Source organism: Hyperoodon ampullatus (genome assembly GCF_949752795.1).
Source record: "Hyperoodon ampullatus genome assembly, chromosome: 14".
Taxonomy (NCBI): domain Eukaryota; kingdom Metazoa; phylum Chordata; class Mammalia; order Artiodactyla; family Ziphiidae; genus Hyperoodon; species Hyperoodon ampullatus.
This window is the reverse complement of record NC_136927.1, coordinates 40709276-40727431: the sequence shown is the minus strand read 5'-3', so window position 1 is coordinate 40727431 and position 18156 is coordinate 40709276. Positions and strand designations below refer to the sequence as shown.

Here is an 18156-nt window from a genome sequence, read left to right as displayed (position 1 = left end):
GTGCTCCACAACAAGAGAAGCCACCGCAATGATAAGCCCGTGCACCACAACAAAGACTAACTCCCGCTCGATGCAATTAAAGAAAGCCCTCATGCAGCAACGAAGACCCAACACAGCCAAAAATAAATGAATGAATGAATGAATAAATAAATTTATTAAAAAAATAAAAATAAAAATCCATGCTCATTATGGGGAAAAAAATCAGGTAAGAGGACGGTGAAAATTAACTAAAAATCATACCTTCCAAAGACAGCTATTAGTGTTTTGGTGTATAACATTCTAGCCTTTTTTCTATGTGCTTAAACTCCTATACACAACATGGACACATCCACTCTCTCTCTCTCCCTCTCTCCCTCAAACGCACACACACACACACACACATACACACACACCCTGCACAAAAAAAGATAATGGGGTCACCCAATACTTGTTTTGAAAGCTTTTCCTATTTAACAATAGTATCACAGACATCATTCTCTATGATTTCTCCATGCTCCACGGAGTAGATAAAACAACTTACTTAGCCAATCGCTCAATATTAGACAGGCAGTATTTCCAAGTTTACTCCATCTCAGGCACTGCAACAAACATCCTTGTATACATGTCACAAAGGACTTGTCTGTCCAGTTACACAGGTTATGATGAGAAGAATTAGGAGATCAAAGAGTAAGCCTATTTAAATACTGGTACCAATTGCTCTCTAAATGTTTTGTCAACTTGTGAGCTATTATGTTTAAAAGAAAATAGTTTATGTACTAAAGTATTTACAAATAAAATATTTCCTTTAAAATATTCCACCAGAGGTTGGATGGAATGGTATGTATAGTAGTTCTCAAGCTTTGGCAGGCATCAGATTCGCCCAGAGGGCTTGTTAAAACAGACTGATCAGGCTCCGGCCCCTGAGTTTCTGATTCAGATTTTTCAAAAGTAGAAATCTGTATTTCTAACAAGTTGCCAGATGGGGTTGATGCTGTTAGCCTGGGACTACACTTTTAGAACCACCAGTATAGATGAAATGAGACTGGCAATAAAGTTAGGCGATGGGTACATGAAGGTTCATCAATCTAGCCACATTATTTTTGTGTAGGCCTGAAATTCTTTTCAATTTAAACTATTTTTTAAAATAGATTATAATAAAAAAAGAAATTAAATTGCTTGATTATTTACCTGAAGCACTGTTCACTCAAATTCCTCAACGGTACAAACCACGGAAGAAGCTGGGACATTCTACAGCCATCCTACATCATTGCTAAGAACTCAAGTTCTCTCCTGAGAACCCACAGCAAAAAGTGTGGGAAAGGTGAAACAGCATGTAAGCAGGTTCTCCCTTATTTTCTTGAGAACCCCATTCAGCTGGTTCAAATACACTTGGCCACACCCAATAAGCTACAAGAAATACCTCCTAGGAATCTGCTAGATGTCAGGAAACCACCAAAGGGCAAGGCTGGGAAACCCAGAGTCAGTCCCAAGCACCATAACACCTGAGTCCAGAAAAGAATATCAAGGATGTGAAGGCACTTGCTTGTCCTGCTGTGAAAACAAGCAGTGATTCCCAAATGCCTGTGTGCCTTCTTACAAATAATATATATATTCAAGATGAGTTTTTCCATCCCTGACCACACACACACAGACATACACACACAAAGAGACCATCAGAATGTTGAAGCATGTGGTTTCCTTGAACCGTGCAATTCACAGAAGACAAGTCTTACTCAGAGATGTGGATCTAAAGGTAGCACACAAGACAAAAATGGCACATGGTCATGATTACTCTTAAAAATTGAGCACAGGGCTTCCCTGGTGGCGCAGTGATTGAGAGTCCGCCTGCCGATGCAGGGGACACGGGTTCGTGCCCCGGTCCGGGAAGATCCCACATGCTGCGGAGCGGCTAGGCCCATGAGCCATGGCTGCTGAGCCTGCATGTCCGGAGCCTGTGCTCCGCAACGGGAGGGGCCACAACAGTGAGAGGCCCGCGTACCACAAAAAAAAAAAAAAAAAAAAAATTGAGCACAAGGTCAAAATTGAGCAAGGGTCAGTGACTTGGGGCATACCCAGCAGTGGTCCATCCGTGTGCCCTGGCAAGCTGCCTGGGAAGTGCTGGATGTGATGTCCCCAAGGTCCCATTAATGATAGATCTGATGCTCTAGTAACGCACACCACACACCCATCATGATCCCCATGCTCCTCTGAAGTCAGGGGCTACTCAAGCTGTGTAGAAATAGAAGGTCTATTATCCGCCCTTGAAGGATGCCTTACCTTCATTTCACAAGAAACAGAATGCATTTGGTAGAAGATACAGGCTCAGGGCAAGTTTCAAAGGAGTTTTACTATTCTGGGAAGATATGCCATTTTTATAAAATCTAACTCTAGCAAGAGACCATGGGAACAACAAAAAAACCTTGATACTTTTGGAACGCTTCTGAGACTGGGTGAGAAAAAGACCTTGTTCATCAAAACGAGACCCACAATCCCTTCCTTTTTTTCTATTTTCTACTTCCTAAGAGAAGAACGGGATAGGATTAAAAAGCTTTTTGTGTGATACTCTTATAAGAACAACTTTCTAAAGGAATAGCCCATACTTGCCCAATTCTGGAAAGCCAATTAACATTGATTGAAAACCTCCGAACTGCTACTAGTAGTTCCTTCTGTGATCAATCTTTAGAGGATTGACTTTAAGAGGATTTAAGAGGGAGAACCCCTGAAAACATAACACTATGATGGGTTTTTAAAAAATTAAGAACCAATTTGTACATGGCCAGAATGAAGAAGCAAGTATGAAAATCCTATTCCTCAGGCTTGGTCATCATTTCATTCAAGCAGCAGTTCTCAACCAGGGCAACTTTGTCCCTAGGGAACATCTGGCAGTGCCTGGAGACATTTTTGGTTGTCGCAACAGGGGGATGCTAGTGGCATCTAATAGGCAGAGGTTAGGGATGCTGCTAAACATTATAAACTATGCAGGGCAGCCCCACAACAGGGAATTATCCAGCCCCAGGTGTCAGGAGGGCTGAGGTTAAGAAACCCTGCATTAAACTTACACACAAAAATTCAAAATCACTAGTCGACGTTAAATTTTTAAAATCCTTAAATAGTCCTAATTATTCTTGGATAGGGACAACTTTACATGCCGTAGCTTTTATCCAGGACATGGTTCCCAAGATGAAAACTCTCTTTGGAGTACACCTGCAGAGGAATGGGCTTTGGTCTCAAACAGCCCTGACAGCAAATGTCTACTCTGCCAGTTCCTAGTCATATGACATACTGCTCACGCCTACTTTTAAGTATAAAATGCATACAATGGCAACCTCATATGGCTATGGCTACGATTAAGGGCGATGTCAAAGTGCTGAGCTCCATAGATCCCAAACTGTACTGAGGTGCCCTGGGGTGGCACAACCAACTCACAAGGGCAGAACAGGATGTTTTAAATTTTTGAGGGAAACCCAGAGATACTCAACATGCACCAGACACAAGCAGACCACCAGCTCAAGGCAGTCACAGTTTCCACAGGAGACTTCTCTGCACTCCTTTTAATGACACCGTATCTCTGCAAAGCTGATTTCTCAGGTATGACTGTGATGAAAAAGCCACTACTGCTCAAACATCATTTGCAATATTACAAGAGGAACAGGTGGTAGCGTCCAATCTGGCTCCCAGGTGAGGTCATAAAGGGCCCGACAGGAGCACATATCCCATTAGAAGTAACTGTGGTTATTTAAGAATGAAATTAAGAGAGTATTTGTTCTTAGAATGTAAGTGGCTTTTTTTTCCAATGACCAAAAAGTTGTTAGGACATAAATACTTACAATGCTTGAACCCAACTTATTAATAAACAGAACTGCTGATATGTTTTTTAACCTAGAGTCATCATGAAAGATTTACTGAGGCACTTAGTAAAGGAAAGTGGGCATGCACTCCTTGGCCTAACTCAATGGTGGTACATCGTGGAGGTCTTCTGTGAAGACCAGACCACAGATGATTAAATCCGGGCAGGTGCTGAGAAGCTCCACCCAGGTGAACCCAACCCAAGTTGCCAAGCTGCAGGATTGTGAGCTAAACAGACGGCTGTTATTTTAAGCCACATGCTTTGCAGTGGTTTGTTACAGAGCAAAAACTCATATAGGCTTTAATTATCTGCCTCATTCAGCTCACACCTATGAAAGGCAGGAGAAAGTAGAAGATTTACACAATGTAACATGGTAGTTAAACACACACACACACACACACACACACACACACAGAATCCACAGGGCATACAAGTCACGATCTCTTCCATCACCTCCAAGTCAGCATTTCAAGAGAGATGTGTTCCCATGTGCTACTGACCTGTAGTGAGTCCCATCAATCCCATTCATTATATGTCTTCAAAGACAGACTTATTATTAGGATTGCAAAGTGTTCCTTTAGGTCCCCAGATTTTCCTAGAACATTTTAGTTTAAAAATAAAAAAGCTGGGGCTTCCCTGGTGGCGCAGTGGTTGAGAGTCCGCCTGCCGATGCAGGGGACACGGGTTCGTGCCCCAGTCCGGGAAGATCCCACATGCCGCGGAGCAGCTGGGCCCGTGAGCCATGGCCGCTGAGCCTGCATGTCCAGAGCCTGTGCTCTGCAACGGGAGAGGCCACAACAGTAATAGGCCCACGTACCGCAAAAAAATAAAAATAAAATAAAAAATAAAGCTGGGATTGACATGTACACACTGCTATATTTTAAAAGGATAACCAACGGGGACCTACTGTATAGCACAGGGAACTCTGCTCAATATTACGTGGCAGCCTGGATGGGAGGGGAGTCTGGGGAGAATGGATGCATGTACATGTATGGCTGAGTCGCTTTCCTGTGCACCTGAAACCATCACAACGTTGTTAATCAGCTATACTCCAATATAAAATAAAAAGTTTAAAAAATTATAATTAAAAAAAAGCATTGTAAAATAAAGACAGCCTCAGGTGGATTTCTGGACCACACAGAAGTTTTGCTTGTTTGTCTGTCCATCTGTCCACCCAGGAGTACTTACTGAGCTCTCATTATGTCTTGGGCACTGAGTCCTGGGAAGAAACTGATGAACAAAAAGGCACGGTCCTGCCCCCATGGGGCCTGCAATCCAGCAGGGAAGATGAAGAGTGGACAAGTGTGGGAACACTACAAAGGGGGGTGCAGTCTTTTGGGAGCACATAACAGGGTCCCACCTCCCTTAGAAGAGAGTCCACACTACTTGGCCTGGCTGAGGAGATCCTGCATGATGCAGCCCCGCCTTCTTCAGCTTCATCTTGAGCCATGCACCCCTCCCCACTGCCAGCTCCAGTCACACTGGCCTTTCAGCTTCCTCGCATGCTCCTTCTTTCCCTAAGCTTGCCTTGTGTGAGACAATCTTCCCCCTAGAGAGTTTCTCCTTCTTAAGGCTCAGCTGAGATACCTGACACCACTCTGAAATGCTTTGATTTGTTGCTCTTTTTACTTTATACTCAACCAGTTCCACATCGGAGTTGAGATGGATTACAAAGACACAAACATTCACTCATCCAAGCATTCAGGTATGTATTTATTCCATCAATAATCTCTGTGTGCCAGGCACTGTTCTAGGTGCTGGGGACATAGCAATGAACAAGATAGGAGAGGTTCCTGTGCTCTTGAGGCTTATCCCCTCAAGGAGGGAGAGATGGTGAATCATTAAACAAATGAAGAATCAAGATAGCATCAGAGTATTAAGAGCTATGAAGAAAATAAAAGAGGATGAGAGAAAACTATGCCTAGAGTAGGAGGTGGCAGCTGAAGTGGGACATGGGTGATGAGATGGAGCCCATTAAGCAAAATTAGGGGGAAAGAGTTCCAGGCCAGGGGAAGAGGAAAGGTTTGAAGGTGAGAGCAAGCTTGGCACATTCAGAGGACAGCAGGAGGGCAGTGTGGTGAGATCATAGTTACTGTAGTCGAAAATAAAATCGCGGGACTTCCCTAGTGGTGCAGTGATTAAGAATCTGCCTTCCAATGCAGGGGACACAGGTTCGATCCCTGGTCGGGGAATTAAGATCCCACATGCCATGGGGCAACTAATCCCGTGTGCTCTAGAGCCTGCACCACAACTAGAGAGCCTGTGTGCCACAACTAGAGAGCCCAAGCACTCTGGAGCCTGCACCACAACTAGAGAGAAGCCTGCGCACCCCAACGAAGAGCCCACGCACCACAACTAAAGATCCCACGTGCCTCAACTAAGACCCAACGCAGCCAAATAAATAATAAAAATAAATATTTTAAAAAAAAGGAAAGAAAATCAGGAGGCATCCAGACACCCAATTAACCATGTAAATTTCAGCACTAGAAAGATTGAAGCAGGAAAGTAATAGAATCTGACTTACTTTTTAAGAACTCATCCTGACTTACTTTTCATTGTGTGCTCATTTACATACTTTTAATTTCTTACCCTGTGCATAGTTCAGCTTAAGAAAACATCTATCATCAATTCTAAGATGCATATATTTTTCCCATTTTCACATTTCTGAAATCTGGATGCATCTAACAGTCGATAATGTATCAGTTTAATTTGTCAGCACTTTTTCTCTCCTATTGATAAATAAATAGTGGTGATTCTTACAATCACAGCCCCAGGGGTTTGATGAAAAAGGGTAATTTTTAAATGAAATTTTGGTCAGTTTATTATCATCTATCACTTTTCTCAGATTTTCATTCACGTTTTTATTTATTTTTACTCAGATTCCTTTCTCAGTATGATGGCAAGATCAAAAACTATTGATATAAAGGACAAGACTGGAGAATTTACCCACATAAGACACAAACATAGATTTAAAAAAACAAGCAAAAGACTAAGAAAAAAATATACAATAAAAAAAGTTGACAAGAGACTTCCCTGGTGGCGCAGTGGATAAGACTCCATGCTCCCAATGCAGGGGGCCCGGGTTCGATCCCTGGTCGGGGAACTAGATCCCACATGCATGCCACAACTAAGAGTTCGCATGCCACAACTAAGGAGCCCACAAGCCACAACTAAGGAGCCTGCCTGCCGCAATTAAGGAGCCCTGGAGCTGCAACTAAGGAGCCCAGGTGCTGCAGCTGAGGACCCGGCGAGCCGCAACTAAGGAGTCTGTGAGCTGCACCTAAGGGAGCCCACCTGCTGCAACTAAGACCCGGTGCAACCAAATAAATATAAATATATAAATAAATACTTTTTAAAAAAAAGTTGACAAGAGGCTTTTATCAAAGAACATATCTGTATGTTATAAAGGGTTCCTACAAATTGAAAAAAAAAAGACTGGGGGGAAACAATGCAACTGAAGAAAAAAATGGGCAAAGGAAATGAAAAGGCAATTTACAAACAAATTCCTAAAGGCCAATAAAACTATAGAAAGATACTCTATCTCATTAGCATTCAAAGTTATATAAAATTTTAAAATAATGGGACATTGTTACAGCCCATCAGATTGGTAGAAATTTTTAAAAATGATAATATCCAGCATTAGTGAGGGTGTAGAGAGAGAGAGTCCTCATCTGCTCTTAATGAAAACATAAATTAATAAAATGTTCTTGAAGATCAGTTTGGTAGTAGCTATTAAAATTCAGAATGTACAATTCTCTGAGCTAGCAATTCCTGCAAATACGCACATATATATGTGTTTTCTACAACACTGTTGAATATAAAAATATAAAAAGGCAGCAATCTAAATGACCATCAGTAGGGAAAAGATTAAATAAAATGGACTTTCCATGCAGAGGAGTACTGTAAAGCCATTAGAAATAATGAGGTAGATTTATATATTCTGACATGAAAAGACAGCCATGATTTACTAGGACATGAAAAGAGCAAGTCACAAAACAGTATGTATAAATTATTTATTTTATTAAAATTACATATAAACCTATATTTATATATAGAAGTATAGATCCATTGGTTCAACAAATATATGTTACACTACAACATATATTTATTCAATGTATATATACATTCATTCAACAAAAAATTATTGAGACTTTTATGTGCCACGCACTGGATTATATCTGTGTGTGTACTTTATTATGTGTGACATTTACCTTTCTCTGGGTATACTGTTCATCTGCAGTAGAAAATACTCTGAACACTGGTTATCTTGGGTGGGAGGAGGGATTATGGTAAGTCTTTACTTTCTACTTCATATGTTTCTACATTGATGGATCAAAGTCCTAGAAAAGTACTAGCACATTCATTGCAGATAATCATTCTGACACCAAATACATAGAAAATTACGGTAGCAAAACTGTACAGAAAGCAAATAGGCCAGCAAATGGCAAAGCCTGAACAGCTTCTACTTACAACTTGTATAAGGGAAACAAAGGATGGGGGAGATATCATTTTCTGTGGAAACTTTATTGGGAATCTGATCACCAGGAGGATGACTAAAGCACTGCGGTTGTGTAAAAGAGGACGCATATCTAATCGTCTGATGTTTGCTGTGCTATCTGTGTCAACCATCCGAGAAGGCCATCCTCTCTAAGCATGTTTTCTGACCCAAATTATTAATAAGGCCCTGGAACCTCTCTGTCAGATAGAGACTGAAAACAATGGAAGATTCTGGAAGAGTTTTACCATAATTCGAAAGGCTTAGAAATGAGGAAAGTGGTGTTGTAAACATTCATAATTAAAACTTAAGGGGAAAAACTGACTACAGGGGCCAAGGAGGTGACATAAACCAGGAAGCAGGTCAGGTGTAAGACAAGAGGGAGTGGTGGGGTCAGAACTGGAGAAGACACGACCCTTCCAAATGAAGCGGCCGCTGCTCAACGACTGCCATGTAGGAGCTAGATGTGATTTTTCCAAGCAAAACTGAAAATCAAGACTTTCATGAAAAATCTCCCATTTTTGAAATGTTCACAACTAATTTAAATTCTTTTTAAAGAGTGGGACCTGTGGACATCTAAGAAGAATCACATCAAAACTGTTTTAAATTCCTTTATAGTAACTGTGGTGGAAGTGAAAATGTATCAGCAGAAGGATACGTGTATTCGTGTACACACACACACACACACACACACACACAAACACACACACACACCATCTTTAAAAAGAAAAGGGGAAAAAGAGCAAAAATTGTTATATAGCCCAGGTTGTATTACTTAGGTTAAGGATACTTGCCCATTTGAAGTGTGTCCTCTGAATGTAAGTCTAAAATGGGTTTTGATAGGAGAGGTTTCAATCTGTAGAAGATGAGAAAAAGAAAGGTGAGTCAAGCAGCTCATTTACTGCTAAAATGCAGGCAACCACTACAGACATGGCAAATAGGTATCACTACTATTCAAAGGAAGGGCCACGCCAAAGGGTCATCTATTTAATCACATTTGACCCTAGGCACATACAGTAAAAGTCCAGGGGACACAAGTCAGTTAGGTCAGCTAAGCTTTACACGGAGAATCTGATATCAAATCACAAACTGATCATGACATACTTACTTAGAAACAGCTACACACAGGTTAGCAAGAATTTTCCAAATGTTCCAGTGTTTTTAGTAACATTTATGTGATAACTCTCCCAATCAAAAATATGCAAAAAACCAGGGAATTCCCTGGTGGTCCAGTGGTTAGGACTCTGTGCTTCCAATGCAGGGGACATGGGTTCAATCCCTGGTCGGGGAACTAAGATCCCATAGGCCGAGCCCAAAATAACTGATTAACTTCAGCCTCCCATTCATTCATTCAAAAAATATTTACTACACATCTATTCTGGGCCAGGCACCTTTCTATACCCTGACGATAAGTAAGCAAAATACACATAAAAATTCAGATTAATACACAACATTGTTAATCAACTACAATCCAATATAAAAATTTTTTAAATTCAGATTATTAATCTACTCTAGGTCATTTTTTTAAATGTTCAGAGAAATTACATGAATGGAGAGAAGAGTCACAAAGGAGGGTATATTTTATGTTGAAGACTGCACAATATGTTGGAATGAGGGTCCCGGGGGCAAGAAAGAGGGAGGAGGGGATGAAAGGAAAGCAGTGCCCTAAAATGAGGTCTCCTGCCTCAGACCTGCCGTCTACCAGGATCTGGTTCTGAATCTCACCAGGCTCTTGCTTCCGGCCAAAGCCACACTTACTTGATGCTGTGCAGCTTTCTCGTGACTATCATTGGAAAGTCGATTTCAAAATATTTACTTGGTAGAAGATCTTCATCCTGAGAAAAAACACACAGTAATCTTTCTATAATTATTTATTACTCATACATTTACCTATCATCTTCATGTACCAAGTGCTAGGGCCTGAAGAGCAATGGGATACTTACAGATTTAAAATCAGGGGAACGATATGGTAAGAAACGTACTTTTCAAGTTATTTGGTCTCAGCATAAAGAACAAATGGAGGGAAAAAGGAGCTTATTGTAGCTGCCCAGTAGACAAGTGACGGGGAGCCTGAATCAGGGGAATGGTCACTGGGATGTTAAGAGATAGACTGGAAGCAGGACATTAAGAGTATTTCTCAAAAAAACAGCTTGATGTGCTCCGCAACAAGAGAAGCCACCACAACGAGAAGCCCGCGCGCCGCCACAACTAGAGAAAGCCCGCGCGCAGCAACGAAGACCCAGTGTGGCCAAAATTAATTAATTAATTAATTTTTTTTTTTTTTAAAGTAGCTTGAGACCTATTAGAGAGGGTCAAGAAACCAATGTGGTGGGTTGTGACCAGCAGTTTGGGGATGAAATAGAATAAAGTAGCAAATATCAGAAAGCATCACGTGGAATGAGGGATACATTTATTTTTTTCTGTGATAGTGGAGAATAGTGGGGTGGTAAACAGCAGGCACTCTGGAGCCTGGAGGGACAAGGTTCAAATCCCAGCTCCACCACTTGTTTGCTGTGAGGCCTGGGGAAAGTCACTAAACTCCCTGGGCCAAGGTTTCCTCATTTGAAAAGTAGAGAAAATAACACCTCATAGGGTTGTGGGGATTAATGAGGAAATACGTGAGTGACACTCAGAACAGGGCCTGCCCTTAGTAAGTACCATGTGTGTGCCCTTATTATTTACAGACATAGGTACATAGACGTGGGTCCTGGCTAGGGATGTACAGTTATTTTTTTTTTTTTACTGTGGCTGCAGTTTTAAAAAGTGTGAAACACACACACACAGCCTGCTTCCCCCTCGTGCTTTTCCTAGCTGAGTCGGTGGCTACACGCCCATCCACTCACCTACTGGTCATGCTAGAATTCTCCAGCTCCTCCTTCCTGTCCAATCAATCACTCAGCCCGAATATACACAAATGTCAGATCACTATGTAATACATACTATGCAACTAACATAGTATTATGTGTCAAATCATATGATATCGCTTATATGTGGAATCTAAAAACAATGATGCAAATGAGCTTATGTACAAAACAGAAATAGACCCACAGACAGAGAAAACAAACTTATGGTTACCAAAGGGGAAAGGGGAGAGGGATAAATTAAGAGTTTGGGGTTAACGTACACACACTACTGTATATAAAACAGAGGAACAACAAGGACCTACTGTATAGCACAGGGAACTCTACTCAATATTCTGTAATAACCTATAAGGGAAAAGAACCTGGAAAAGAATAGATATCTATATCTATGTCTGTTATCTCTCGCTATATATATATAACTGAATCACTCTGCTGTACACCTGAAACTAACAAAACATTGTAAATCAACTATACTTCAATTAAAAAATTATGTTGGGCTTCCCTGGTGGCGCAGTGGTTGAGAGTCCGCCTGCCGATGCAGGGGACACGGGTTCGTGCCCCGGTCCGGGAAGATCCCACATGCCGCGGAGCGGCTGGGTCCGTGCGCCATGGCCGCTGAGCCTGCGCATTCGGAGCCTGTGCTCTGCAACGGGAGAGGCCACAGCAGTGAGAAGCCCGCATACCGCAAAAAAAAAAAAAAATAAAAATAAAAAAAAATTAAAAAAAATAAAAAAATAAAAAATTATGTCAAGTATTGATATATGTCAATTTAAAACAATCACTCAGCCCTGCTGAGTATTCTCAAATGCATCCTCTCCTCAGCTCTATTATCACCAGCTGTGAAGACTAAAACACCACCCCTTTCTGCCTGCAACAGCTCTTCACACTCCTAAGACTTAGCAAGAAACAAGGCGCTCCATAACCTGCTACTCTTTTAATACCCTCATGCCCACCTGCACTTATATCCCAGAAATAGAGAGCTACTTATTTAAAAAAAAATTTAAAAAGAGGAAAGAAAAAGAAAGTTGCTGATATCCAGAACCTGGTGGTGGCTTCTTTGGTGTAGGATGGGATAAAGAAAAAGGAGGAGTAAGGATGTTTCCTTGTTTCTGTTGAGCAGACTGGCAGGTAAGAGCACCATTTACACAGACAATAACTAGAGATGAAGGACAGGTCAGGAGGGGCAGCAGATCCGCCCCCCCAGGACAGAATGATGGAGGCAGAAATCATGAGGAAGCAGTTCCTGGTAGGAAGGTGACCCCTAAGGGCAAGTAACAGAATTGGAAGATCCACCCACACGGAAAATGGTCCTCAGTTAAAATTTCAGGGGGTCTGGTCTGGGGGAAGGAGGGGAAGGACAGAGAAGGAAGAAGAGAAAAAGAAAGAAACAAAACAAAGGGACAATACGGTTTCCTGACATCAGAGGAGACCTGGACTCACCCACCTTCAGCTGTTCACTCTTGGAATTGCAACACATACCTACTACCTGACTACAGAGCAGGGCTGTGTAAAAGTTATCTGAAGATATTCAGAGGATGTGTTTAAAGTATACACAGAAATAACTTTCTCTAAGAAATTCTACAACACCTTTCAAGAACTTTTACTCACAGGTATAGAGTGTTAAGAACAGTCTAAAATTCCAGAAGACCATGAGGACAATCAAAAGCAAATAAATGAAGGACAGCATAGTGTCCCACATCTCACACAGGACTTCTGACTTTTTTTTTAACATCTTTATTGGAGTATAATTGCTTTACAATGGTGTGTTAGTTTCTGCATCATAACAAAGTGAATCAGCTGTACATATACATATAACCCCATATCTCCTCCCTCTTGCGTCTCCCTCCCACCCTCCCTATCCCACCCCTCTAGGTGGACACAAAGCATTGAGCTGATCTCCCTGTGCTATGTGGCTGCTTCCCACTAGCTAGCTATTTTACATTTGGTAGTGTATATATGTCCATGCCACTCTCTCACTTCATCCCAGCTTACTCTTCCCCCTCCCCGTGTCCTCAAGTCCATTCTCTACGTCTGTCTTTATTCCTGTCCTGCCCCTAGGTTCTTCATAACCATTTTTTTTATTCCATATATACGTGTTAGCATACAATATCTGTTTTTCTCTTTCTGACTTACTTCACTCTAAGACAGACTCTAGGTCCATCCACCTCACTACAAATAACTCAATTTCGTTTCTTTTTAGGGCTAAGTAATATTCCATTGTATGTATGTGCCACATCTTCTTTACCCATTCATCTGTCGATGGACACTTAGGTTGCTTCCATGTCTGGACTACTGTAAATAGAGCTGCAATGAACACTGTGGTACATGACTCTTTTTGAATTATGGTTTTCTGAGGGTAGATGCCCAGGACTTCTGACTTTTTAAAGAGCTTTCCCAGGCAGTCGTGTACTTGATCCTCATAAGAATTCTGAATAAGGGGTAACCGAGGAAGGAAAGCTTACAAAAGGCACACCTGGAACTTTTAAGAAACAGACATCCTCTTTCTCAGCTTTCAGAAACGGGCAAAATGGCTCTGGCAAGTGATGCTTCAACTTTTTATTCCATGATTCTCTGCGGCCCTCTGACACTCCACTCCCAAGTAGCTCGCATGGCACAGGAGGCAGGGGAGACACCCAAGGCAGGGCACAGTCACCGGGGGGAAGCCAGGAACAGCCACGAGGAAGGGTGGCCCTCAGACTCCAAGATCCAAGGTAGTCGACCACTTCACAGGCGGCCAAAACTGAGTCTGCTTCCCCTCCATACCCGACCCTTTGGTTGTACAGGAACAGAATTCAAGAGACACCAAGAAGTGAGGCCACTTAAAGGGTTTCACTCACCCTTTATTCTTTGCTCATGACAATACCAGCTTTCCCTGGCCCTGTTTTTGCCTGCTGCCTGAAGATGAGAGTCTTCGACTGTCCAGTCTTGGGCCCCTGAGATTATATAGAACAAGCTCACACAGTAGTGGCCCCAGAAGGCCTGTGACTCGCAACTAAGCCTCTGCTGGTGCAGCCGGGGGGCCATCCCAGGTGGAAAGAGCACGAGACTATAAGATCGATGGACACGACTTCCCCTGCTCTTTTACAGAGGCGCATATAGCTCTAAAACAGGGATTAACAAACTTTCTGGAAAGAGTCAGAAAGTAAGCATTTTAGGCTTTGTAGGTCATAATGGTCTCTGCTGTAACTACTCAGCCCTGCTGTGAGAGCCATAGATAAGATGTAAATAAATGGGCATGGCTGTGTTCCAATAAAACTTTATTTACAAAAATAGGTGGCTGGCCAGATTTGGCCTGTGCAACCTCAGCTCTAAAAGAGCAAACAAGGGAATTCCCTGGCGGTCCAGTGGTTAGGACTCCGCCCTTCCACTGCAGGGGAACGGGGTCTGATCCCTGGTCGGGGAACTAAGATCCCGCAAGTACGCAAGCAGCCAAATAAATAAATAATAAAAAATAAAAATGAAAGGCAAACATCAAATCGGGGGGAAAACTCACAACAAAACGGAAAAGACTTAAAAAAAATAATAAAAGAGCAAACAAGCATAACTTAAAAAAAAAAGAGAGAGAAACTTCAGATTTTTAAAAATCCCTTCGGATCAATACAATTATCAATAAAAAAAAAAACTTCCACAAAGGACTTTAAGGCCCTGTGCTACTCCCCTTCCTCACCTTTGACAGAGAACCTTTTTCTTGGAAGGGGCACATAAGCCTCGGTGTACCTGGCTCAGAAATTAAAATCTCAGATTTATTCATTATTAACCTACCTACAAGATGGGGGAAAAAAACCAAACCACATGACCAAATCAAAAGGGTAAAAAGGAGGAATTTCTCCAGTGTCCCCTGTAATACCGGCAGTGCACACACTCTTACACTACATTCTGTTCCAGTTGCTTCCACCACACCAGGGTCACGGCGTTACAGAGGCACAATCGACCCACAGAAAAGACTCTCCCGAACAACCACAGAGCTGTGTGCAGAGGAAAGAGGAAGGAATTGGGAGCTTGATGGGCTGGAGCCAATGTTGGTTCCACGTCCTAATGCCACTGGCTGTCCAATTTGGGGGAAGACACAGACTTTCAAAGCCCCACTTCCCTCAGATGTGTAAGCTCCCCCACCCAACACAGCTCTTGTGTTAACTTATGATGTCATATATGTAAAGACACTTCATAAATGTCAGTTATCTCACCTAGAAGGAAGAATGCAGAGGCAAACGATACTAGGGCCATGTTGAGGACACTGATTCTCAAGTAACAGAAAGGTTGGGAGCTCTGATGACCAAAGACCTTCTTATCAGGTGAGCTAATTAGGGACAAAATAGATAATGCAGGTCAAGTTATACCTACCTACTCTCATCTATCTTGGTGTACACCTGCAAGAAATCTGAAGAGGGACTTCCCTGGTGGCGCAGTGGTTAAGAATCCGCCTGCCAATGCAGGGGACACGGGTTCGAGCCCTGGTCCAGGAAGATGCCACATGCCGCAGAGCAACTAAGCCTGTATGCCACAACTACTGAGCCTGCGCTCTACAGCCTGCAAGCCACAACTACTGAGCCTGAGTGCCACAATTACTGAAGCCCGCTCACCTAGAGCCCGTGCTCTGCAACAGGAGGAAACACTGCAATGAGAAGCCCACGCACTGCAAGGAAGAGAAGTCCCTGCTCACCGCAACTAGAGATAGCCCGCGTGCAGCAATGAAGACCCAATGCAGCCAAAAACAAATTAATTAATTAATTATTTTTTAAAAAGAAATCTGGAGAGACGCACATACCCATTACTACCACATGACTGACCTGACAGAAGAACCAAGAAAAATCTGTACAAACCTACAAAAAAAAAAAGAAAAAAGAAAGAAACTGCAATCAGTGAGATATTTGTAGGGAAAAGGTTTGGCAATAAAATCCAGCCCAGGAATCAGAGACCAGAACTTTAGTCCTGGTTCTGCCACTAACTAGACCCAAGTTTCCTTTCCTATGAGTGAGTATAATTACACCTGCCCTTGAACCCAAATAGAACAATTGAGGCATCAAATCAGAGAATGACTACAAAAGGGCTTTGCATCATGTTATCATTACCCAGGCTTGCAAATCTCCAAATGTTACCTAAGACACTGCGATGCCTACAATAAAATCTTAAGTTATCGTCAAAATTACAAACACGAGTGTTCTTTTGTCCCAGCAGTTCCACGGGTAGAATCCTTGCTCCTTCTCCTGGTATACTGCCACACATGCAGGGGAAATGTACTCAAGAATGTTTACTATAACCCACTTAGTAGCAGCAAAAGGTGAGAAACCACCCACATATCCTCACTAGGGCTCTGGTGAGATGAAGTATGGGGACGGAGGCAGTTGTGGGGCTGGAGGGCTGCAAAGAGAGGTGGGAGACAGGCTGCCACTGCACTGCATTTTAATCTTTTCTTTACGCTTTTGAACCAGGTGAATGTCTTCAACAAATTAAATTTAAACAACTGGAAAGAGAAAATGGGAAATTTTAATTTACCTTTAACCTCCAGAAGGTGGTATCCATCCCAGCCCCGAGGTTTAGAATTTGACAATTACATTCTGTCTTCCGTAGAAATGCCTTTATAAGCTGGCTGACGCCATGGACTCGAGCAAAATATCCTAAGAGACAGACAGAGAAGCAAGCTATCACTCGGTGACGACAGAAATAATCTCTGCAAAGCCCACGGTGCTAGGGAGAGCAAAACTACACTTTGCCCTTCTTCAGGGTCAGCATTTATCTGTAAACTTCATGGGAGAAATAATGACTTTCAAACTCTCTTCCATTTTTTTATTTTTAAAAAGCTGGTTGAACAAAAATAAGTACTAGCTACTTAATGGTGGAATTAACGATCTGAAGAAAAATAGTGTCCTATACTTTTACTTAGGAAAGACAAGTGTTTTATATCAAAACATCTGATCTAAATGTTCCTCTTGTAAATGTGCTTTTTCACGGCTCTAGGGAAAGCTAATTAGTACTCTGGTAAAACTCAAAATTGCAAGAGAGCGTGGGAAATAATATTTTTAGGTCAGGAAATGGGCAGATGAATGTCAGTCAAAGCAAAGAAAACCATGTTTCTTATCTTGTTCCTTTCACCTCTGTCTTGTCTGGGTTAGAGCCTCTGTGTTTATAAAATGGCATCGCATCGCAGACAGCGGGAGGAGAGACACCAGCAAGTGGTGGCCTAATTAATGGACTTGTTAAGCTCTGGGGTGGGGAGCTGGGACAAAGGAGATGGGAAACCCAGAAGGGAGACAGGAAGACAGTGTCTGTCTTGTTCTAAATGCCTGTTGCTCAAGGTGTGACCTTTTTTGTTGTTGTTGTTTTTCTTTTTCGTAGTACGCGGGCCTCTCATTGTTGTGGCCTCTCCCGTTGTGGAGCACAGGCTCCGGATGCGCAGGCTCAGCGGCCATGGCTCATGGGCCCAGCCGCTCCACTGCATGTGGGATCCTCCCGGGCCGGGGCATGAACCCGTGTCCCCTGCATCGGCAGGCGGACTCTCAACCACTGCGCCACCAGGGAAGCCCGAGGTGTGACCGTTTTAAGAACAAAATTTGAGAACAGCATTTAGAAACTTTATTGCCATTTGTCAGAGAAATTTTATGTCTGGTGAGTGTGTTAATAAATAATTCGGGGAAATTCCCTAGCGGTTCAGTGGTTAAGACTCTGCGATTCCACTGCAAGGGTGCACGGATTCGATCCCTGGTCGGGGACCTAAGGTCCCGCATGCCACGCAGCATCACCAAAAAAATTAATTAATTAATAAAATAAAATAATCAATTTGATAATCCCTACCTTATAAATAAATAAATAATTTGGACTTGTGTCTACATTTCATTTTCCTAGTACATCATCTTTATTGTATGTTACAGAATATCATCCACAATGGATTTGACTTGGGAGAAAAAAATATGTCTTCACCACAGCCGTTTGGGAAGCGCTCTCCTACTGGGCTGGAGGTCCCCAATCTAGAGATGCAA

General features: G+C 42.3%; 1 protein-coding gene across 1 annotated transcript in view; it reads right to left on the bottom strand.

Moving 5' to 3' along the window:
* The window catches only part of LCMT1 (leucine carboxyl methyltransferase 1), a gene marked incomplete at its 5' end in the record, with an annotated part of 56178 nt that overhangs the window by 16652 nt on the left and 21370 nt on the right, over nt 1-18156 (bottom strand). The window contains 4 exons of the mRNA XM_079719620.1: nt 9116-9177; nt 10080-10156; nt 15970-16002; nt 16676-16797. Of these exons, the coding sequence (XP_079575746.1) occupies nt 9116-9177; nt 10080-10156; nt 15970-16002; nt 16676-16797 (294 nt within the window). The remainder of the gene's footprint in view (nt 1-9115; nt 9178-10079; nt 10157-15969; nt 16003-16675; nt 16798-18156) is intronic.